The sequence below is a fragment of the Cupressus sempervirens genome, chromosome 3 (assembly GCF_028749045.1).
Source record: "Cupressus sempervirens isolate cs-2001-9-10 chromosome 3, ASM2874904v1, whole genome shotgun sequence".
NCBI lineage: Eukaryota > Viridiplantae > Streptophyta > Pinopsida > Cupressales > Cupressaceae > Cupressus > Cupressus sempervirens.
Window position 1 is genome coordinate 166,992,064 of NC_143120.1, and position 24,956 is coordinate 167,017,019.

Sequence of the window (24,956 nt, forward strand, 5' to 3'; positions counted from 1 at the left end):
GTTATGCCATGCATAATCAGTATTAAATTATGATGCAGTAATCTCTCATGTTGGTCTAATCAAACCTTGTCAAGCATTATAAGCCAGTTCAACTGGATCAAACTTATATATTAGTCATACAAGGAGCCTATGGGCTTACATTGGATCTCTGATTTTTTATTAGTTATATTCTTTCTAATACTTAAGTAATATGATGAGAAGAACCATGAGTATATGCCATTAGCTTCCCAATACAGAGGCATCAACTTCATATATTCTGAGATTGGAAAGCCTAGTCATGGATGAAAGGGTAGCTGCATTGGAACCAGAGCTCTGTATTTTCTATCATTTTTAAATTTCATGATGGCGGAACATGTTACATTGTTACATTTATCTAACATAATGAAAGTTGGAAATAACACCACAATTCATTAGGGATAGCCAAGAATGATAGAGATGAATGGTGTAGTCCATGCTAAATGGACAACATGAAAAGCTCACAAGCAAGAAAGAAATATATAAAACCTAAGATGAATTACAAACTGAAAAATGATGATTTAGTCAGCTCATAGTGGGGAAGAGGGTATTGCTTGGTTTGTTAAGTAGAGCGGTTGTGATCAGGCACATAGTGTCATTGAAATCCTTGGCCAGGGTAGGATTAATGGTGAATGATGTTGCTATGATTACCAGAGGTAAGGATAACTCATAGTCAGGGGGATAGTTTGTTGCAGGGTTTTACAGACTAGGTGGATATGCAGTTGACAACTAGCCCGCTATGCAATTGACAACTCTAACACTAGGATGCTTAGGTGGTAGGATGAGATGGTGTAACATTCCTTATCCCCCGTAGGGTAGGGCCATTCTCAGTTGAGAACGAGTGGGGATTACACTAGGTCCATGGTGGGGAGGTTAAGCCTTTGACACCGCTTCTCCTCTCCTCCAACTGCCAAGACTTTGTATAGATGGGAATGGATTCTATGTTGGTTGATATGGTGTGATTTGATCTTTGCAAGCTTTCAATTACTTTCTTTCTTTAGCATCTTTTTCCAGTTTATTTATATTGAACAGGTGGAACCAGTGATAATAGCAATGCATATCTAAAATTGAAAGTGAGGATAGGATATTAATTGCTGAAATTTTTGTTGATGACATAATATTTGGAGGAAATGAAGCATTGAGTAGGTCATTTGTAGAAGAGACAAGAAAGGAATTTGCAATGTCAATGATAGGTGAAATCAAATTTTTCATTGGTTTTCAAGTACACCAAATGAAGAATGGGATATATGTCAGTCAATTCAAGTATGGCAAAGAGATACTAAATTTTTATGGCATGGAAGATTCAAGACCAGTGTGAACACCTAAGGTCACAAGCTGCAAATTCCCTGAGGAGGATGAGTCAAAAGAAGTAAATGAAGCTCAACACTAATAAATAATCGGTAAACTGCAGTATGTTGTTCATAGTATATCAGATATTGCAGATAGACTAGGCAAGCAAGGGTATACCAAGTGATCACCATGAGCTAATGGGGTCAACATATTTAATATGACAATAAAAATATTCACTTAGCTTGAACGAACTAAGAACAAAATTGTTACCTTTATAAATTGGGAAATTCTCAAAGCTTTCTGTTGTGTCAGGCATGTCTTAATATAACGACACCATGATACCTATATGCTTATACATGTACATACATATATATGTATATATTTTTAAATCAATTAAGATATACATGAACATATGTGCCTACTTTAAAATTGATGTATACACAAGATACGTATGTTTAGGATTTATGCATGTATATGTGTATGTGTATGTGCATATATGAGTATAGGTAGGTACAATGATGTCCTTATATTAAAATTAGGAGGATGAAGCTATTGTTTTTTTTCCAACCTTGGCAATGGTTTAATCTTATATCACGTGCAACCATTTTCCTTATAATCTTCAGCGGGCCTTAATATTTCTCTGTGGCTATTTTAATAATATGAAATTGCATATATGTTACTGATGTTTCTTGTTATAACTCATTTTGCCATCTTGTTCCTTCCTGCTCGTAACCAAGCATGCTATCAAAGATACAAGTTCTTACATGCGATGGTTTCTTCATGCCAACAATCACAATTTTATATCTTATTCTCAGTCCACTTATTGTTTTACAAATTCGTTCCATTCACAGTCGCATATTGTTCTATAAATTGATTCCATTACTGTCACATACTATTATGCAAATTCACTCCATATCACATTTGCAGTCGTAGTCTTAGTCAATTGCAATTCCATTAGCGTATATTTATAACTGCTTATTTGGAATATTACACATCATTGTTGAGAATACTTTCGATGCAGAAATGTGCAACATTTTTGCAGATATCTTTCATAGTACCAGTGTAACGGGACTCGCCGAGTCAGCCTCGGACTCAGCAAGTCAGAGGCAGAGTCCACCTTTCCGAGGCAGACTGCCTCTTGACTCAGACTCTGCCGAGTCCTGCCTGACTCGGCGAGTCCCGATGCCAAGACTCTCGCCGGCGGGTAACAAGTAAAAAGGAAAAAAAAACATAAAATGCTTTGTTTAATTGGATTTTTTTGGTTTGTATAACATGTTATTGACCTAAAAAGGTCATTCCACCATTTTCTTGTGCTCACAAGAGAGAGGAAAGAGTTAGAGAAGAATATTGGGGTTTTGAGAGAGAAATCAACAAACCGGTTTGGTCTCCCGTATTGATTGCTAATGGTTTGTGCATCTTTCTAGTTTGCATTAAAGCATTGATAGGAGCTTGAGGGAGCATTTGGAGGAGGTTTCTACAAACTTGCATTTCCATTGTTTGTGCAAATTTGAAGAGGTAAGCTACAAGTTGTTGTTGCATTTCTTTGTGTTGTTTTATACTATGTTTTAAACTTTTACATTCATATTTTTTAAGTATTTTCACTTCTCATTTTGTTTAAATTTGTTTGGTCTCTACTCTCTACTACTTGTCTACTATTTTTTTACTTCTCATTTTGTTTACATTCATATTGCAGCAGGCTGACAGCGAACAGTAACTTATTGAAATTTGATATAATGTCTCAACAACAAGGTGAGGGAAGTGGAAATAGGCCTCCATTTAACCCTAATGTAGACCCAAGTGCAATAGCAAGGGATAGGGCTTGGAAACATGCCATCCTGGGGCACAAAAAGGGAGTTGTTACATGTTGGCATTGTGGTGTGGTATATAATGGGGGAGGAATAAATAGATTGAAGTATCACCTAGCACATATACCTAGACGTGATGCTAAAAAATGCAAAGATGTACCCCAAGATGTTATGCGAGACATCCAAACTCTTCTAGAGGAAAAAATGGAGCAAAAAGAATTGAAAAAGAAGCAACATGAAGAAATGGCACAACTAGCCGAAGCCCAACAGGGGTCTTCTAGTTTTCGCTCTCCATTATCCACTGCTCCACCTACGGATACCACTGCTTCTATGAGTGTGAGCATTGGGCCTCGCATTCGTAAGCAAAAATCAACACTTGATTCTATGTTTGCTCCACACACGGCTCCAGGTTCACAACCATCGCTTGAGGGCATGGGTTGGAACAAGGATAAACATGATTATGCAAAATTGGCACGTGGGGACTTCATCTACAACAACATTTCATTCAATGCAGCAAGGTAATTATTTATGTAAATTTAAATTTAAGCCTTCGCTTGCTTTCAAAGTTACAAGTTTCAGCTTTCAACTTTCAGCTTTCAATAATATGTTTATTTTGTTTATTTTAATTTGTATTTTGTTTTCAAATTTATTTATAATATACTAATTTGTTTAACTTGAAATTTTATTCTATTTGTTTTAGGTCCCCTTATTGGCAAATTGGAATCGATGTTGTTGCTCTTTGTGGTCTGGGGTTCAAAGCCCCTAGTGCTGAAGAGCTAGGAGGCCCTATTTTGAACCAAAGGGTGGCTGATGTACAAGTTGAAATCACGGAGCAGCATGAGGTGTGGAAGAAAAAAGGTTGCACCATCATGACTGATGGTTGGACTGATAGAAGGAGTAGAACACTCCTCAACTTTCTTGTTTCTTCATCAGGTAAACTGTAATTGTACTTAGAGTCTTAGACATTAAAAATTTAGAAGTAGAACTTGTATTTAAGTGATTAAGTTTATAAATTTTGAATTTATAAATTATGATTCATCATTAATCATTATATTAATTTGTTTCTTTTTCTTTAGGTGCCACGATTTTTTTGAAATCCTTTGATGCCTCAGGAAAAACAAAGAATGTTGAATATCTTTGTGGGATAATGGATGAAGTGATAAAGGATGTAGGTGAGGAGAATGTGGTACAAATAGTTACTGATAATGCAGCAAATTATGTTGCTACAGGAAAGCTTCTTATAGAGAGACACCCTCACCTATTTTGGACCCCTTGTGCCGCTCATTGCATTGACCTCATGTTAGAAGATCTTGGTAAACTCCCTTGGATCAAAATAGTTATAGAGCGAGGAAGGAGTGTATGCAAATTCATATATAATCATACATGGGTCCTCAACCTCATGAGGAAACACAATGAGAAAAGGGAGTTGTCTCGTCCAGGGGTCACTAGATTTGCAACCAACTTTCTCACATTGAAATCCTTGCTTGATTCAAAGGGAGATTTGAGACGTATGTTTGTTAGTGAGGAGTGGCTTGCATCCTCATATGCAAAGACCATTGCAGGGATTGCTGCAGCTGATCATATTTTTGACGAGCCCTCTTTTTGGACACCTATTGCTGATATTGTGAAGGTAATTTTCCTTTTTGTCCTCATTTCAACTTTATTTTGTTTATGAAATTATGTTATAAATTATTGTTCATTTTTTAAAGAAAAAACTTAAAGCTGATTATTTCTTTTCCAACTTTCATAATGATTGCAGTTTGTAAAGCTGCTTATTGTTCTCCTACGAACAGTTGATGGAGAGAAGCCCTCAATGGGCTACATTTATGAGGGCATGGATAGGGTGAAGGAGGCCATTTGCACTTTTTTTGCAGGGAATTGAGATAGGTATGGGCCTATATGGGATGTCATTGATAGACGATGGCACAATCTACTTCACAGGCCTATACATGTAGCGGCCTACTTCCTTAATCCAGCATACCAGTTCAGCCCACATTTCAAGGCTGATGATGAGGTGTGGAGCGGCCTCTACGATGCTATAGAGAGAATGTCACCTAATTCAGCAGTTAGCACAGATATAGTCCGTGAGATTGAGCTATTTAAGAAAGCTCAAGGGGACTTATTTGTACGAGAGTTGTGGAAAAGAAATAGGACAGCATTGATGCCTGGTAAACACTAAAAATCTTTGATTCTAATTTCTACATCCTAATTTCTAATAGTAATTCTATTACCATCTTAATTTGATAAATTCAAAGTTATTGATATGATTCAAAAATTTCTTATTTCAGATGCATGGTGGGAGATGTTTGGCACAAAGGTGCCAAATTTACAGAGGATTGCGATTCGCATCTTAAGCCAGCCATCTAGTGCATCAGGATGCGAACGTAATTGGAGTCTTTTTGAGCACATACACTCAAAGAAGCGCAATAGGTTGGCAGTGCAAAAATTAAATGATCTTGTCTTTGTTCACTACAACCTTCGCCTTCGCCATAGACAGATCTTTGGCACTGATACAACTCCGATTGTATTAGAGAATGTTGATCCTCATGCAGAGTTGAACACAGAGGTGGATGATCTTGTCTTCAGTGATGAAGATGTGGAGTGGGTAGATCAGGTGGATCGAGAGGCTGAGGCAATAGCGATGACAGTTGAGGAGGCTAGAGCACGAGGAGACAGAGTGGACCCTGAGGCTAGGAGTGATGGATCTGAGACTGATGACGAGGATTATGTGTGTGAGGAGGATGATGATGATGAGGATGAGGAGGAGGTTCAGGGTCAGCCTCAAACACAAGCAGAGAGGATGGCTCTAGAGTCTTCCATGACTTATCTTAGGCGCACTCGTAGGAGGACATAGAGGATGGCTCTAGTTGTTATTTTGATATATGTTTTGAACCTTTGAATTTGATACCATGGATTTTGTAATCCATGAATGTTGTAGACATTTGAGTCTTTGATACTGGAGTGACACTATGTTTATTACTTTATAGTTTATAACTTTATATTGTGGTTATTCAGTTTTTTTCTTTCAAAAATTCGCTTTTATACTTATGTGATCTATGCAAAATTGTGTATGTGTATTAAGTAGGTTCTATTTATATCAATTATTGTGTATTTGATGTTAATTGACTAAAAGATGCAAGAAACAATCTTAAAATCCTTAAAAATCTTTGGATTTCATGAGTTTTTCAATTTTTCGAGTCCTTGCCGAGTCCGATCGCCGAGTCCGAGTCCGAGTCGGATTTTGACCTTTCCGAGTCAGAGGCGAGTCCGAGTCCTGTAACACTGTTTCATACAGTGCCCAGTGTCATTGCTCGAGGAGCACAAGCATATAGTGTTGTGAGACAATATTGGAGGCTACACTTTTTAAATCCTCACTTTGTGATTGCAACCCTTGCTTCACACTTACCATCGATTGCTAGGGGTCTGTTCTGAAAATACAAAGAAGCGATAATATTTATCAGGTCATGCATTTTTATTTCTATTATTTACAATTTTTATAAGAGGCTTAGAAATCTTAGCTTGATAATTGAAAGAAAGCAATGATAATATAGATAGAGTCTAGCTCCAAATGTAGTGTCTTTTATTTACTCATGTCTGGTTGTGCAAACATGCTTAAGAGTGTCTAGAATCTGTTACATTCAGAATTGGTTTTCTCAAAAGAACTTTGTTTAACTTGGAAAGAGATCCAACTAGTGCAATGCTTATATAGGGGCATCTTCTAAATGCCAATAAGATAAGAGACAACACTCAAAGGAAAAGTCGAGAAAAACAAATATAAAGCATCATGAATCTTTTGTATTAATTTTAAGCCAAAAGCTTATTCTAGGGCAGATTGTATTATGCTATGATTATATAATGTTTAGACAACCACTGTGAGATTCATCAAGGATGACCAACAAGGTCGAGATGAATGGTGCGGGCTGATGATCAATGAACAACGGGTTATCCCTGCATGATAAGAGAAAGAAATCAATAATTAATAAATAAATAATAAATATAAGCAATCTAACGAATTGAGTTAGCTCATGGTAGTCCAAAGTATAGGTCTTGTTTGTCAAGTCGAGTGGTGGGTGATTGGATTCATAGTACCCACACAAATCCTTGGCCAAGATATGATAGTGACTTGCTTGCTTCTGTGATCACTAGAGGTTGGGGTTGGTAGCAATTGGTAGATAGGTTGATGGAAGGTATCCATAGCCTACTTGGTTTTGTAGCTGACACTCTACACTAGGATGCTCAGTGTTAGGACAATGATGTCCCAAGCCTAATTCCAGTTTAGGGAGGGCCTTTTTCAATTGAGATTGTGTGGGGATACGTAAAGGTCGCAATTGGGAGGTTAAACTTTTGGCAGTTCTCTCCTCTACACCATATGCTAGGACTTTACAAGATAGAGATATGATCTACATTCAAGTTATCTTCTTTTAATGGGTATTTTACTTTTATATTTTGGCAAGGTTAGTTGAAGATATGTTTAGTCGGTTAGTATGGTTAAAGTAGTTACTCTCTTTTCAACTGACTAGGATTCAATTAATTTGTTATAACTATTGATTCCTTTCATTTGAATATGTGAATTAGTTGTTATAATTGTCTTTCATATGATTACAAAAAGTAATGTATCTTTTATTTATATTTAAATTGTTATGAAAATTAGTTTGTTACAGTAACAGATAGTTATGATGGCAAATATATATATTGCACTTGTTGATTGAATGCTTCTTCAATCAGCTATATTCGTTAAACTCTTTCATATGAATATCTAAATAGCTGTTGTAATTGCATTCTCATTCTCATAAATATGAAAAAGTAGCTATGTTCAATGATATGATAGTTGTTAGTTTAGGCTGGAAAAATGGGACGTTAAATATGGTATCAGAGCTTTGGGTTCGACATTGAACCTTGGGCTCATCATTATTTTCCAAGAAACTAAAAATGTAATGTTAACTAAGGCAAGATGGAAAAACCCAATTTACTTGTTGAAAGAAACCCCGCTATCCTGTATTCTTCTTTTTGATTAAAAACATGCCAAAATATGATTACTCCTAAACCTAAAGATGATGAGACTCTAGCTCATGCCTTGCTCCGGATCAAGAAAGAGAGAGTTAGGTGGACTCTTGTCAAGAGAACAAATATGAGAACTCAACTTATTAAAATTTGTAATGCTAAACAAAGTAAGCCACAAATGATTTATCATGAATCTTGTAAAGGGCAGGATAAGCCCAAGGGAAGAAATAGACAGGATGTGTAGGAATAGGGTGTCCGATTTCCTTAAAGAGCTACATTTGACTTACTTTACATAACTGATATTTTATAAAGTAGGTTGGAAAAATCACACTAGAGATCATCAAGGATAACCAAGAAGGGTTGAGATGAGTGTAGTCCATATGAATTGGATAGATGGATAAACTTGCAAAATTAGGAAAATGAATCAAAACTATGAAAAATAACATAATTGAAATCTAGTAATTCTATCAAGTTGAGCTGTTGATAATCAGGCACATAATGTCCTATGGAAATCCCTAGCCAGGGTAGGTTTAGTGGCAAATGGTGCTGCTATGGTCACTAGAGGTGACGATAACTCATAATTGAATGGATGGACTGTTGGGAGTTACCCACAATCTAGCCGGCTGTGTAGTTGACAACTCTAACACCAAGATGCTCAGTTGGCAAGATAAGATGGTGTACATGTGCCTTATTCCATTTGGGTAGGGCCATTCTTAGTAGAGAATGAGTGGGGATTACACTAGGTCCAAATGCGTAGACTTGCACAGTACATGCCAGTTTCTACTTCTCTTGATGTGGTGTGATCAAAACCTTGTAAGGAATGAGTTATTTCTTTCAGTTGCATGTTTATCTCAGCTTCTTCATTATACTTTATGCAATTACATTCATGTTCATATGAAATGGTAGCTAAGATTATGCAATGAGATATTATTTTACATATGTCCTAATTGTTATAAAATGATCAAACTAAATTAGTATGCATATAGGTGCATACATTGGAAATACATTATGTAAAATAATTAAATATTAAACAAGATATAGGATGTGAGCTGATGCTCCTAGAAGCATTTTATGGATCTTCATGCAAAGATGAAATTTGTGGAAAATACATCTCAATGAACCATTTTAAGATATTACTAACACATGGCTGATTATTCATAACACATTGCATGAGACCAATTTCTTAGCAAAGCACATTATTATGAACTTGATTGTGGATAAGCTAGGGAAGCTAACCACCCTATGGTAGTCATTTCTATATGAAGATTCCCAAGGAAATGTAAAGTGTGGTGGAAAGATCGGATTTGGGGTTTGAGCCACAATTGGAACATTTTGTGGATAAAACATGCAAGTTTCAGGGCCACACTCCCATCTCAGGATATGCATGTGGATGTGTAGTCCGATGGCTTAGGTGATTGTGATGAAGATAGTGTGTTACCATGTAAATTATGACCTCGATGGTCTTGAATGGATGTGATATGATCTTCCATAGTGTATTATGGTTATACTTTTGGATGCATCGTTATAGATGTATAATACACATGCTGTATTGATTCCGTATGGTAATGAATTATCATGATGTAATGGGATGCATATGTTTATATTTAGCACACTTGTATTATATTGATTTCTCAATCATATTAAGATGAAAGAATTTTTTTTAATCAATAAAAGGCAAGTGCCTGTACTTTATTAATATAAAAAATATTTCCAAAATCCTTGTTCAAGTGTAGGAACTAGGGGAAAAAGAACAAGTTAAAAAAACCCTTGGTGTAGCCCGAGACTAAAGTCCTGTATACGTATATGTGAGCAAAAAGGGACTTGAAGAAGGCATACCTTCTTTTACAAATTCATAATATAAAGCATTAAAGTTTACAACTGAGCTTTTCAGATTTGAAATTGCAAGATTAAGCCTTGGTGTTATGGGCAAAAACCTTTCGAAAGTATTACTTTATCTTCAAAGAATACTATTCTATATCAGTCCTTTGGATAAAGGTGAAGCAACTGGGACCATGAGAAAGTTGAGCTCAAACTCTCCGGCAATTTATTAGAAGGTTAGTGCTCAATATGCAGATTAGAGAAACATACACTGCTTCAACTACAAATGACATGCTAATAAGCTTTGGGCTCGAATGGTGCAAGAGAACCTCTATTTGTTAGCAAATGAGGACCTCCATTAATTAACTCATTATTTCAATTGTTGCTTCTTAGCAATCATAGAGACAAAGAGACTTCAGAAAGAGGCTGAGAGACTAGACGAAAGTGTAAGAAGCCATAAAAGATGACTCGAATAGCTGTAAGAAACAAAGCTTCTTATTATACCAATCTAATTGGGTCTATAAAAGAAAACTCAATGGAAACCCAATAAACAATAAACGTATAAAGATACCAGCTACCAGCAAACCATCTACCCAATTAGAGGAGTTGAAAATACTACAATGATAAAAAAAACCACTAGATCTTATTCGTATTGAATCTCAAAGTTTTGTCCAAGAGCCCAGTAGATAAATTCTACATACACCACTTTCCATGAACAACATAGAATAACTTATACTTTTACTGTAGGCTTTAGGAAACTAACATTCTACAAGTAAAATTGTTAATTTAAACCAGTATATAAATTAAGAATCCTCTTGTCAAAAAGGGAGAGCTTTTCAATAGCCACCACTAATTAAGAGGGCATCTAATTTCATCCCAGCGAACCCAAAAAATCTGCCACTAAAAGATGAATAAAAATCCCTTATAAGAAACAAGAGGAACATCCCACTTGTAAAGGAACTTCCAGTTAGCCACAGAATAAACCATAAGACAAGAAACTCGAAAGCTTGAATTTTGAAAACATATCTATAGTATCAATTATCTCTTAAAAGAAGATTATGTGAATTAGCAGTAGAATTTATCCTATGTATCATTAAGATCAAAATACTCTTAAAGTCAAATAACTTGTTACAGTGACAACTTCCTCCTAAGATTACTATAACTTAGAGAAACTATAAAAACAAAAACCATAGCTGTTCATATGTTCATTTTATATGTTTTTTCTCAAATACCGATACTTGTAGGAAATTCATGGAGCTAGAAGCGGATACTACAAAAGCGTAGATACAGACGGAAGCCCTGTGGATGCCACTCGAATGCCACCCGCAGGAAATTGGATGTGTCTGGATGCAAGCGTTAATGCCTATAAAACCATAAAAACAACACGATTTTCACTTAAAAAAATATTAAGACGAGCATTTGTTGAACATTGTAATACATATTTTTGGCCAAACCCTAAAATGGCCCTAATGTAGGCCTTTTAACTATTCAATCTCCATTTTGTTTGTAGTTGGGTTTACTCTTCTTATTTTGCTTCATTTTGGCATTTTGAAGACAATTGATTATTTTTGAAGAGGATCAATCATAGGGCAAGAGTTAGCTTCAACAAAGGAGTTTTAACCTCGGAGGTAAGCATTTGATATCATTCTTGAGTGTTTTAATAATTTTTTTAGAGATTTTGATGAATTTTTTCAAGGTTTTGAAGAAAATTTTGAAGTTTTTTTTCAAATAGTGTTTTTGAAAGAAATAAAGAACCAAGTTTAGGTATCTATTTGAATGGTTTTGTATCATTGTTTTTTACTTGTATGCGTGATATTCATAGTTTTTTTTTTTTTTGATTTAAATTTATTTAATTTCAAGTTTTTTAAATTTTATTTTTGAAAAAAAAAAGTAAAGCAAGAAGTTTAGCAATCTATTTAAGTAGTTTTCTATCATTTTTTTGCACTTACATGCTTGATGTTGATAGTCTTTTTTTAAATTTAAATTTATTTAATTTCTTATAGATGGCCACCACCGATAGTTAAAGTTTAGTAGGCCAAGCTGCTGAAACTTTTAAAGTTGATGAGACAAGAAAGGCAAGAGAGCTTGTTGATAAAGCTATTTCATGATGTCTCTATGCCAACAGTCTTCCTTTCAATTTGGTGAGATGACCATATTGGAAGGAAATAGTTCTACATCCCACAATCATAGATGATGATGCTGATAACATCTTGACACAGTGTATCTACCACAAGTGGAATTGTTTTGAGTTCAAATGATCGTGAACTTGTAGCAGTTGGAGGAGATGGAACCAGGAAATGATGATGAGTTCTTTGTGAATCCATATGATATGGATTTAGAATGACAAACATTGAACGATGAACTATTTTGTGATTTTAGAGTTGTGCTTTGCTGAAATTATGAACATAGACGCGTATGATATTCATATCATTGATATGGTTTATATTTTTTAATCTTATTGAGTATTTGAGTATGTATTGGTGAAGTTACAAGCTATCAAATGTTTTAATTTTGTATATTTCTTTCATTTCATTGCATACACACACACACGCATTTGCATCCCCCCAAAAATATCTGCACCTGATATCCGCTTCTAGATCTGCTTCCAAATCGGCACTTAGGTTTTTTTAAACCACATAAAATGTCCATAACAAAATAACAAGTTGAACAAGGCCTCCCTATTCGCAAAATGTGTCACAAAGGTCTTCTATAGCCGCATGCAAAGGCCTTTCATGCCGCAACCCTTCCTCCTCAAGATAGATCTCTTGCCAGTCGCCCTTTAATGGGTCTAGGATAGCGTAGAAGTATAGAAGGAAGCAGAGGTTCGGCTCGAAGATTGGCTTGTCTTCCCAAAAAAATGCTGGGTCCTCAGTGAAGATAATAGGGTAAGTGGGCACCGGTTCCCACCTAATGTAGAGAATATTATAATTAGAAGCTAGGGGAATGGAAAAATCATTTGTAATGTTTAGCATAAGCCTGTCCAAAACCCCTAGGAGTTCTTCATCAAAGAGATTCCTACACATTTTAGCCGTAAGATTACCATCCGCATAGACATGCCTAGGTATGGAAATGAACATAGCCACTATGTTAGTGTTGGACTTGAATCAATTTGGGCAATTGATGTATTGAACACCAATGACCCACAAAACTGTCCTCCAAATGATTTTATTCCTAACTGGGACGAGTTGCCTAATTCTATCCATGGTGATTGGAGTGTCGGATGCCATGAGGCTGTTAGGGCAAGTGAACTTTATGAGAGTATCCATTGCAACAATGAAGTAAAAAGATGCAACTGGGTCTATAAATATACTTGAAGGAGTTATAGTGTTTTAGAGTTGGAATATGTTTCTATCAAGAAATGACTTAAAAATTTCTATTGAAATATTATTGAGACAAGATGGGCATGAGGGCCTAGGTCACATGAATGGGAAAATTGGATTCCCTATTCTTTACAAGTGATTGGCAAGCATGCCTAGATGATCTGGTTACCCGTGAGAACCCTATGTTAGATGGTATGTATAACTTTTTTTTTTCAATTTGTGACCAAGTTGTGATTAAAAATGAGTTAAGAAATCACAAATTTATAGGAAAAATGTTAACACTTGATATGGATATGAAGTATCTACTAGTGGAGTCAAATCCATGTAATACCAAGGTATGGTACATAAGCATAACTATCATGTGATTTTGAAATTGTATGCAATTTAAATTTGGAAAATCATTTTGGAAGGAAATATTTGATTTGATATATTATTTGATATTTGAATTGGTTTATGGTATGCCATGGACTGATATTTAGGTGGTGTTCCTATAAACTTTTTAGTGCTTTGAATTGTTAATTTCACCGAGGACGATGAAACACAAGGGTGAGGGTATGTTACATCCTCTATTTTGCTCAATTTTAAAATATTCTTAATAGCTTTTGAGACTTCATGCCAACATGAATTGATTGGTTAAAAATCAGTTACTTGTTATGGTTTCAAGTGAAATTGAAGTATTAGTTATTCATTATGATTTCATGGGAATAAGAAATATTGTTTAATCGTTATGATGTCATATGAATTGGAAATGGTTAGTTGACCTGTCTATTTGATTTAATCACAAAAATGATTTGGGAAATATGTTATTACCATGGTAATTTTCTTTTATAGGAACGTGACGAAGAGGGGGGGAAACATTGCTAGAGAGGGAATTGGGTATGGGGGCACCACTTGCTATTGAGTTAACAGGTATGAGTCCTAAATCACCATGACCAATGGAAAATGGACTAGGCAAGCAAGGCTAAACCAAGTGATCACCATGACCTAATTGGGTCAACATATTTAATATGACAATAAAAGTATTCCCTTCAGCTTGAACGAACTATGAACAAAATTGTTATGTTTATAAATTGGGAAATTCTAAGAGCTTTTTGTTGTGTCAGACATGTCTTTATATAACAATGCTTATACATGTACATATATATGTATATATGCGTAAATCAATTAAGATATACAAAGATATACAAGAACGTATTCGCCTACTTTAAAATTGACGTATACACAAGATATGTATGTTTAGGATTTACGCATGTATATGTTTATGTGTATGTGTATGTGCATATATGACTATAAGCAGGTACAATGATGTCCTTATATTAAAACTGTTATTGTTATAATTCTATCAGATAAATTATATTATATATATGAGATATATAATATATGACAAATATTATATATGGAATAATTAACTTATATTAAGAGTGATATATATATATATATCTTATTATATAATCATTATGATAAATTGAGGATGTATTAATTGTGTTATAACTATAACTAATATAAGTTAATATATTAAAGAGACATGTCTAGTATCACATGCCTCTTTATATCACATATATATTCATTCGTATAGTAACTTGAAAAACACATAAATATCTAGAAGTGCTATTACAAGTTACAGAATAGATTAATCGATCCTATTTCATCAACAAAAACATAAGGAGGATGAAGCTATTATCATTATGTTTTTTCCAACCTTGGCAATGGTTTAATATTATATAATGTGTGGTCATGTTCCTTATAATCTTCAGCGGGCCTTAATATTTCTCAGTTCCATTTTAATAATATGAAATTGCATATATGTTACTGATGGTTCTTGTTGTAACTCATATTGCCACCTTCCTTCTTGCTTATAATCGAGCATGCTATTAAAGAGACAAGTTCTTCTATGCTATTGTTTCTTCATGCCAACAATCACAGTTTCATATCTTATTCTCAATCCTCTTATTGTTTTGCAAATTCATTCCATTTACAGTTGCATATTATTCTATAAATTCGTTCCATTCACAGTTGCATATTATTCTGTAAATTCATATCACATGCGTAGCCACAGTCAATTGCAATTCCACTACCGTATATTTATAGTTGCCTATATGTAATATCGTTCATCATTGTTGAGAATAATTTCCACATAGAGTTGCACAACATTTTTATAGATATCTTTCATACAATGCTGAGCATCCTTGCTTGAGGGGTGCAAGCATATAGTGTTGTGAGACAATATTGGAGGCTGCACCTCTTAAATCCTTGAGACAATATTGGAGGTCGTGCCTCTTAAATCCTTTCTCTACGATTGCAACCCTTGCTTTACTCTTACCAACAATTGCTAAGGGTCCGTTTTGAAAATACAAAGAAGCGATAATATTTATCAGGTCATCCATTTTTATTTCTTTTCTTTACAATTGTTATAAGAGGCTCGAAAATCTTAGCTTGAGAATTGAAAGAAAGCAATGATAATATAGATAGAGTCTAGCTCTGGATGGAGTGTCTTTTATTTTCTCATGTTTGGCTCTACAAACATGCATAAGAGTTTGAAGAATTTGTTACAATCGGTTTTTTGATAAGAACTTTGTTGAACTTGGAAAAAGATCCAACCAATGCAATGCTTATATAGGGGCATCTTCTATATGCCTCTGAGATAAGAGACGCCACTCTCAGGAAGAGTCAAGAAAGACAATTATAAAGCATTATAATTTTTTTGTATTAATGTTAAGCCAAAAGCCTAGGCTAGGGCAAAATGTATTTGGCTATGATTATACAACATTTAGACAGCCACCTCAAGATTCATCAAGGATGACCAACAAGGTCGGGATGAAGGGTGTGGGTTTATGATCAATGAACAACACATTATCCTTGCATGATAAGAGAAATAAATCAATAACTAATAAACAAATAATAAATATAAGCAATCTAACGAACTGAGTTAGCTGATGGTAGTCCAAAGTATAAGTCTTGTTTGTCAAGTGGAGTGGTGGGTGATTGGGTACTAGTGCCCACATAAATCCTTGGTCAAGATAGGTTAGTGACATGCTTGTTGATGTTAGAGGTCGTGGTTGCTAGCATTTGTTTAATAGGTTGATGGAAGGTATTCATAGCCTAGTTGGCTGTGTAGCTGACACTCTAACACCAGGATGCTTAGTGGCAAGACAGTGGTGTTCCAAGCCTAATTCTAGTGTATGGAGGACCTTTCTTAGTTCAGATTGTGTTGGGATACTTAAAGGTCTGCGGTTGGGAGGTTAAGCCCTTGACAATGCTCTCCTCTCCACCAGATGCTAGGACTGTACAAGAAAAAGATATGATCTGAATTCAAGTTATCTTCTTCTAACGGGCATTTTACTTTTAAGTTCTTGCAAGTTCAGTGGAAGATATGTTTAGTCGGTTAATATGGTTAAATTAGTTACTCTCTTTTTAATTGACTAGGATTGAGTTAATTTGTTATAATTGTTGATTCCTTTCATTTGAATATGTGAATTAGTTGTTATAGTTGACTTTCATATGATTACGAAAAGTAATGTATCTTTTGTTTATATTTAAATTGTTATGGAAAAATAGCTTGTTACAATAATGGATAGTTATGATGACACTTATATATATTGCATTTGTCGATTGAATGCTTTAATCTGCTATAGTCGTTAAATTCTTTCATATGAACATCTAAATAGCTGTTATAACTGCCTTCTCATGCTCATGAATATGAAGAAGTAACTGTGTTCAATAATATGATAGTTGTTAGTTAAGGCTGGAAAAATGGGATGTTACACTCCCCCATTATGTGGTAACATACAATGCCAACATGTAACAACTTTTTTTTGGCCAGGAATGGCTTGGAAACAAGCCTTATCCCTTGATACTACAGCAGGGTTAAATTTATGCCTAGATTTGCTATCCTTAGGCTGATACATGATGTTGTTGCTGCTGCAATATATCATAAATAAAAGATAATAACCACCTACAATATAGAGAATCAAATTTACATACACTTGGGCTGCTTGCTTTTCAATTTTTTTGTAAACATGAAATGAAACAAATCTAAAGACTAAAACAAATGGAAACAAAAAAAGATTCATGAATCTAAATTTCTTTACAAAACAACACAAAGAAATGTAACTTACCTCTTCAAATTTGCTCAAAAAATGGAAATGGAACTCAAGCTTGTAGAAGCCTCCTATAAATGCTTCTTTTAACTCCTCTTAATGCTTAGATGCAATCTACAAAGTGATGCAAACAATCAACAACCAATATACGAGAGTCAACCGATTTGCCAATCTATCTCCTAAAACCCCAATACTCTTCTCCCAAGCCTTTTTTCTCTCTTGTTTTTGTTCGCAAGTGATGAATGACCTTTTTAGATCTTAGACATGCAATACATACCATAAACAATTAAAATATGTGCTTTTTTGATCTTTTTTTTATGTTGGCCGATGACAGAGTCAGACCAACTGGTCTTGCTGAGTTCGGTGAGTCCATGGAAACTTGCCCAGGACTCAGCCGAGTCCGAGGCAAGAGGCCACCAGCCTCTGGAAGACTGCCTCACCTGGAAGGCCACTGAATCTTGTAAATGCTGATGTTGACTTTGGCAGTGTTTGTTAGTGATGTCAAAAGGTTGTCAATTGGTTATTAGTAGAACTAGTGGTGTTTATCAACAGTCAATGAGAAATCTAATCATGTTGATGAATGACGATTAATGAACTAAACATGTTGTCTCTAGTTGATCCATTGGTAGCTACAGTGATAGGAACTTTGCCTGATAATGGTACATCTACAGAAATTTAAGCGAAAATGTATCTACAGTGGTAGTTCCTTTGATCAATGTATTTGGTATAAGGTATCATAGTCTTATTTGGTGTTTGATGCTCTAATGGGAACTGATTCATATTCATTAAAAAAGTTGCTTATGCTTAAGTTGATATCAACTTATATGAAATACTATAAGAATGGAAATTGATTTTGTTTCATAAGACAAATCAACTTGCTTATGTTTTAGTAGACTAATCAGTTTGCAACCAATTTGAAATTTAAGGGAAATAATGTTGAACCGATCTTACAGTTGTAAAGATCACACCAATGTTCATATTAATTGGGAATGTTTAATGATAAACAAAACTGATCTGAAATATAATTGAAATCCTTTGCCAGCCATCGTTTGTTATTGAAAAGCGGTTCTTGTTATCAAAAGGCAATCTGCATTAAATTTTTTAAAGCTATGGATATCGTTTTTTAACCAATCTGTTATGATGATCGGATTCTTCAAAGAGGAAATGATATCGATTTTGATGAGAACTGGTATATGGCTCACAGACTAAATTCATAAAGTTTGATTACATTGAAAGATATCGTTTGATTGGTATGATGACAGAAAATGGCACTTCTTAAAGAATCTACAATACATATCATTTACGATATGTACCAGTCATTTTTAAAGGTTTTTGTAAGTCTTTGATTTCAACCAATTTATCAAGTAAAAGCACAAAGTATTTGTAAAGGTAAGTTGTTGTTTTTAACTGTTGGAAGTTAATGATTAACAGAGAAAGTGATTCATATGGAGCATGATAGTTTGTGTTTTGTAGAAACATGAATTAAAAGATAAACCACCAATCTGCTATACACTTTTAGAAATGTTTTATCATTTAGAACTTCAGATTCATGTGGTTATTCAATAGTCCAAAGTTGGTTACAAAACAGTTTTCTTTTGTATATAGAAGTCAATAGACAGAAACTGAGATTGTGGTTTGGAAGAGAAGACAATTTGAAGAGTTTGAGTATATGTGAGAAGACTATTATATTGTGTTGGTTGATTGGAAAGAAGACATTTCATTAAAAGTGAAGATTTTTGTATGAAGATAAATGCAGAAAGCCGAAAGACAGAAGTTGGCAGAGAGAAATTACTGACTGTGCACTTGTGATAGTATAACTTTTCTTAAAGTCCGCTCTTTCTATTTATATTTGCTGATTGTAAATGTAGGGTGGAAAGCTGTTTGAAGATTCTACACATTGCTAACCAGTAAATTGGTAAATTATGTCTTTCTTTGTTATGCTTCAGAGAGGAAGAAATAATGACAGTTTGCAATAGCTTAACAGAACAGAGAAAGGGCTGACTATTTGTTAACGGTTTGCCACTAATTGGTACAGGGAAGATTAATGTATCTACCTGTTGATAGGAACTCCGATTCAATCTCTACTTTTTTTGACGAAGAAATTGATTAATATATCTCATTCCACAATATGTTAGTCTTGACAGTAAAAGTACTCATGACTGTAAGTAAATGTTGGTTGTGAAATGATCTTAATACTGGAAGAAAGATATGACATGGTCATGAACAAATATTTATGTCACTGACACTGCAGTCAGACGTGATTATTGACAGGATCTCTTTGCAAGTCAGTGTAACTCGTTTTTTGAACTAATATTGTCATAGTTTATATTTGAATGTTACAAGTTGAGGATTGCTGATACATGATTATATGGACAAGAATAATATGAAGATGATCGGTAGAAATATATCAGGTGTTTCTGTTGTTGCAGGTCATTTGAAAGGGAAGATCACTGTTTTAAGTTTGAAGATGCATATCTGAATATTATTGTTATGAGCAAATGTTGTATTGTGTATTGTGACAGGGCTGTGTATGCATACTTGAATATGTCGATCATGAATTAATGGCGACACATTTGTGTGATGGCATGTTTGTCATTGATTGGTGCAAGTGAATAAAAAGAAAGAAGACATTAAAATTATTGTATTGTAGTCAGAGATGCAGAATGCTATGATTATTATTGTTGATAAGATTTCTATTGTGATTTACTTTGCATAAAATCTTTATTTGTATTTTGTACAAGTAAGTTGGTGCTTCAAAATCTGTGTGGGGCTGGTGCTCCATGAAGCGGGTGCTTCTAATTTGTAAGGGGTAGGTGCTCCTAGGATGGGTGCTCTAACCGTTTGCCATTAAAAGCTTAATAAAAGATATTCAGAAAGTGGTTTTCCACTGTAAACAAAGTGTTAATGATCCTAATGTGTGCACATATCTTATTATTTATATCCTCTTGCATCTTAAGCATATACACATAATGATGTTGAAGTAATCACTGCATATGTAATTGGTTTAAAGGTAAAAAGTTAAAAAGTGTTTTATATATAACTGATTCACCCCTCTCTCAGTGATCTTCGTATTGCAACATGTTATAATACTAGTACTCGTCTCTTACTATTTGATTGTATCTTTGACTCGCATTTACTTTATTTTAGCTATTTATTGACATTCATATAATTTCTTTCTCTTTCCTTCTTTACTATTAAGTATTAATGTTATTATGTTTTCCCTTTGTTTTATTGTTTTATAGTTGCTTCTGTTGCCTCTTTTGGTTTGGAGAGCATTTGTTTGGTTTGTTCAGTTATTTTATGTGAGAAATTAAACTCTTCATTTTTCCTTGCAGGAGTGCCTATTAGCATTAGTCTGTGATGATTGGGAAAGCGTTTCTTTGACTGCTCATAGTTTTCTATCAGTCCTATTCTCATCAGATGGGAGATTCAAACAAGAAAATGAACTAAATAGGGTCTTTAGCAGGTTCGTTGCTGCTGTAATTAATCTGTATTTATCTCGCAGCCTTTAATTCTGAATAAATCAATCTTTCTGTTGCAAATTTTCTGTGTGATCAACTTCATTTGTGTTTTAATGGCAGACTGATGGAAAGATTGCCTAAAACAATACTTGGAAGAGATGAAACTACTACATTAATACATGCTTGTAGGTTGCTTGCAGCCATGTATTTTGCAGGTCCCAAAGATGTGAGCTGTCAGCTGTTTGGTTCCCCAGTAAGTGGTTTATGTTTAATCAAATTTTTTAACTTATTCAAGTGAATACTTTTGGGATCCTAATTAAGCGATGGTTAGGTTTTTACAAGTTCTTTAAAGTTTTGAGATAATTTAGGCAAACACCTAATTATGTGCTGATTTAGTTACTATAAGATTGTGGAGATATTTTCCTTTGCATTAGGTGAAATTATTCTTAAGTGGGGAAAATACATATCCTTTTTGGAACCAACATGCCAATTCTGACAACCTTCAGAAATCTCTCATGTTTATTTGATATTCCTTTTACTGTTTATAGATGTCAAGGATCTTAGTTTATAGATTAGCTGTTGTAGGCATAGATATCAAATCAGGTTTCGTCCAATTTCTTTGGGCTAGTTTGTTTTGCCTGTTTTGTTCTGTACTTTTGAGTTTCTATAAAAGATTTACAGATTGTTTTAGTGAAAATTCTGGATTTCCAAATTCTTTTCTCCCAAAGAAATCAATTTCGAAAAACCTGGTAACGGTGTTTATAAGGATGGCCATATGAGTTGATAAGTGTGAGATGCTTCAATTTTGTATTGTTAGTGGTGAACATACACAATGGCAGCGTTAGAAAAATAAGAGAGATTGTTATCTATATCATAGTTGGCATAATCGCCAAATAATCGGCGAGTTCCTACTAATCGCCGAGTTTTTGGGACTGGCAAGTTTTTCCCAAATTTAATCGCAAGAAAAAATCGCCAAGTTTTTGCAAAAAATCGGCAAGTTTTTCAGAAAAACTCTTTTTAAATTTTTTTTTTTAATTAATTAATTAATTTTTTTTTTTTTTGTTAAAAACAAAAGGCAAAAAGCCTATATATATTATGTAAGATAGAGAGTTACAATATGCTAGTAGAGCTAGGAAGAGGAAAATGCGATTGTAATGATGTTTTTACTTCTAGTTTGACACAATTTATTTACTATTATGCTTCTCGCCATCAGCATTCAGCATGAGAATGTGATTTTGTACCCACTATGCATTTATATATATCTAAACTCCTGCTTCTTTCTTTTGTGTTCTCTATAATGAACTCATTAGATGCATCTTCTCATTGAAATTTGCAAAAAAAAGTATTTTGAATTAAATTTTAGCGGTTTTTTTAGGTTCTCGAGTTTTCCCGAGTTTTTTTTTTAAATGGCCGAGTTTTTCCCGATTAAACTTTTGGGGGGCTCGGCGAGTTTTCCAACTATGATCTATATAATGTACTTGTCTCAATTTCAACAGTAATCTAATGTTCGCTGGAGAATATAACTTATTGGAAAATGAGATAAGATCACCAGCATCGACTATGCAAGCATGATATGCTAGGCTTATATCACACAATTCGAATTTTAAAATTTGTGTTTGGCTAGAATAAATGTTCGGGAAAATATTGTGAATGTGAAGCTTTTTGTCTTTGAGTGTCAATAATAGAATTTTTCTGTTTTCTTTATTATTTTCAGTGTATTTATCAAAGTAACAAGAATCGGAATCGGATCGGAATCGGCAAGGCCGAATCGAATCGTGAATCGGCAATGAATCGGCGATGAATCGGCAAATTTGAAAAAACCCTTTAAATTTAAAGATTTTAACAATTTAAAACTTATTTCATGCACCCTTTATCGAATATAACTTAAACACACTATAACATCATCAAATAGAAGTTAAAACTTAACATACATAAACATGGAACATAAAATCCATCACATATGTAACTATGTTATCTAAAATGTAAATTGTAGGCTAGCTGAAGTAAATAGAAATCAAATGATCACAATGATTTAAATCATAGAATGTATGTAAGATGATCCATAAGACATCAAATCATAAATGTATGTAAGAATCTAAGATGAAGATCCATGAAAGTTTGAAACATATGTCTATCAATGATTCAGTATCAATATCTGTAAACAAAATATAAAAACAAGGCTCCAGCTCAAGCCTCAGACTCATAGTCATCATCATCATCCTCAACATCATCCTGAAGCTCGACTGCAGCCTCAGCCTCAGCCTCAGCCTCTAAGTATCCAGTCTGCCTAGTAGCAAGGTGTCTAATGTAGGTCCTAGAGGACTGCCGAGCCATATCTCCCGCATGTAAGATGGGCTCATGAACGTCGCTAGGGCCTGTGCTTGTGCGTGCATGTGTGCGTCTACCAATGCCTGAAGAACGTGCTCTAGCTGCCTCAACCTCTATATCCACTTGGTCAACCCACACACGGTCTTCCTCAGTGAAGACTGGATCCACAACCTCTGTGAGCCACTCTGATTCTGGATCAATCTCCTCTAGAATGATCGGAGAGGAGTCAGTGCCCAAAATCTGTCTGATCCTAAGACGGAGGTTGTAATGAACAAAGACAATATCATTCAACTTCTGCACTGTCAACCTGTTTCTCCTCTTCGAATGGATGTGCTCGAACATGGACCAACTGCGCTCACATCTAGAAGCACTGCTTGGCTGACTCAGAATACGAATGGCAATTTTTTGAAGTTTTGGGGTTGTGGCCCCAAACATTTGCCACCATCTATCTGCCATAAGGGAAAAATTGAAAATAGAAACAATTAGTCTCATTTACAAATTACAAGTTAACTCTAAAATTACATAATCAACTTTAAGATTAGAATCTAGATTCATGAACATTGAATATATTATTTAATTTTTACCTGGCTGTAGTGTTGTCTGAGCATTTATGGCCATCCTGCTAGAGAAAAGTGGCCCCTCTTTATTGTTGAACTGGTCTAGCTCAACAATCGCAGCAACGCTATCTTCATCGCTACTCAACCTCTGAATCACTGTGTATAAGCCAGTGAGAACCTCTGCATCCGCCTTGAACTTAGGACGCTAACGATATGCCGGATTCAGAAAGTAAGCTGCTGCATGGATGGGTCGATGGAGCTGATTCTGCCATCTCCTATCAATGATGTTCCAAATAGGGCCATACCTCTCCTGCACTCCTGCATATTGGGCTCTGATGGCCTCCTTGGCCCTATCCATGCCCTCATAAATGTAGCCCATAGAGGGCTTCTCCCCATCAGCAGTTCGTAGCAAAGCTACAAGGGGCTCAGTGACCTACATATAAAGTAAAACAAAAAACTTGAGTCAAAACTTAAATATAAAATAATATAACTTAAAGTAAAAGTAAAATACTAAATGTTAAATTGCAATAAATTTACCTGTAGGATTTCTCTAGCGGGTTTCCAAAAACCATCCTCATCAAATATGCAATCCGCCACATCTATCCCTACAGTGGTCGTAGAATAGGAAGAGGAAATCCACTCCCGCCCAACAAACATGCTCCTCAATTCATCCCTTGATGTCAACAAGGACTGCAAGGTGATGAAATTCGAGGCAAACCTCGTGATACCTGGGCGAGCTAACTCTTTGCCTTCTGTGTACTTCCTCATTGTGCTAAGGACAAATGAATGATTATAAATGAATTTGCATATGTTTTTTGCCCTTTCCACACATGACTCGACAAACTCAAGTTTGCCAATTTCCTCCAACATGAGGTCAATGCAATGTGCCGCACAAGGGGACCAAAATATGGTGGGGTGCCTCTCCATCAAAAGTTTACCTACAACAATTTTAAGTCAATTAGAAATTCAAATTTCAAAATTCAAATAAATTTATTTTCAAAACTTGAAAAGTTAAAAGTTTACCTGCAGCAACATAACTTGCTGCATTATCCGTCATCACCTGGATCACATTTTGTTCTCCCACCTCTGCTATGACTTCCTCAATAGCCTCACATAAGTATGTGGCAGTTTTTACATGTGCGGAAGCATCAATGGATTTGATGAACATGGTATATCCTACAAGTAACAAAACAACGAATTAGAATATTAAAATTAAATGGATCATCAACAAATTAGCATTCAACAAATCAAAATATACAATTAT

General features: G+C 34.9%; 3 protein-coding genes and 1 pseudogene across 4 annotated transcripts in view; 3 read left to right on the plus strand and 1 right to left on the minus strand.

Annotated features, from left to right (window-relative positions):
• The window catches only part of LOC149565292 (uncharacterized), a 186,181-nt pseudogene that overhangs the window by 51,030 nt on the left and 110,195 nt on the right, over nucleotides 1–24,956 (plus strand). Inside the window, exons 6-7 of the transcript XR_016362030.1 lie at nucleotides 20,682–20,812; nucleotides 20,928–21,060. The product of XR_016362030.1 is annotated as an uncharacterized LOC149565292 (transcript). The remainder of the gene's footprint in view (nucleotides 1–20,681; nucleotides 20,813–20,927; nucleotides 21,061–24,956) is intronic.
• Nucleotides 2,250–4,054, plus strand: LOC149565293 (uncharacterized). Its single transcript, XM_089823341.1, has 2 exons — nucleotides 2,250–3,628; nucleotides 3,811–4,054. The coding sequence occupies exons 1-2, from the start codon at nucleotides 3,039–3,041 to the stop codon at nucleotides 4,052–4,054; spliced, it is 834 nt and encodes a 277-aa protein (XP_089679467.1). The 5' UTR covers nucleotides 2,250–3,038.
• Nucleotides 4,187–6,088, plus strand: LOC149565294 (uncharacterized). The gene is made up of 3 exons (XM_089818829.1): nucleotides 4,187–4,740; nucleotides 4,870–5,278; nucleotides 5,399–6,088. The coding sequence occupies exons 2-3, from the start codon at nucleotides 5,158–5,160 to the stop codon at nucleotides 5,962–5,964; spliced, it is 687 nt and encodes a 228-aa protein (XP_089674955.1). The 5' UTR covers nucleotides 4,187–4,740; nucleotides 4,870–5,157; the 3' UTR covers nucleotides 5,965–6,088.
• LOC149565295 (uncharacterized) lies at nucleotides 21,407–23,823 on the minus strand. The gene is made up of 3 exons (XM_089823342.1): nucleotides 23,720–23,823; nucleotides 23,213–23,584; nucleotides 21,407–21,471 (listed from the first exon to the last, which is right to left on the minus strand). The coding sequence occupies exons 1-3, from the start codon at nucleotides 23,751–23,753 to the stop codon at nucleotides 21,407–21,409; spliced, it is 471 nt and encodes a 156-aa protein (XP_089679468.1). The 5' UTR covers nucleotides 23,754–23,823.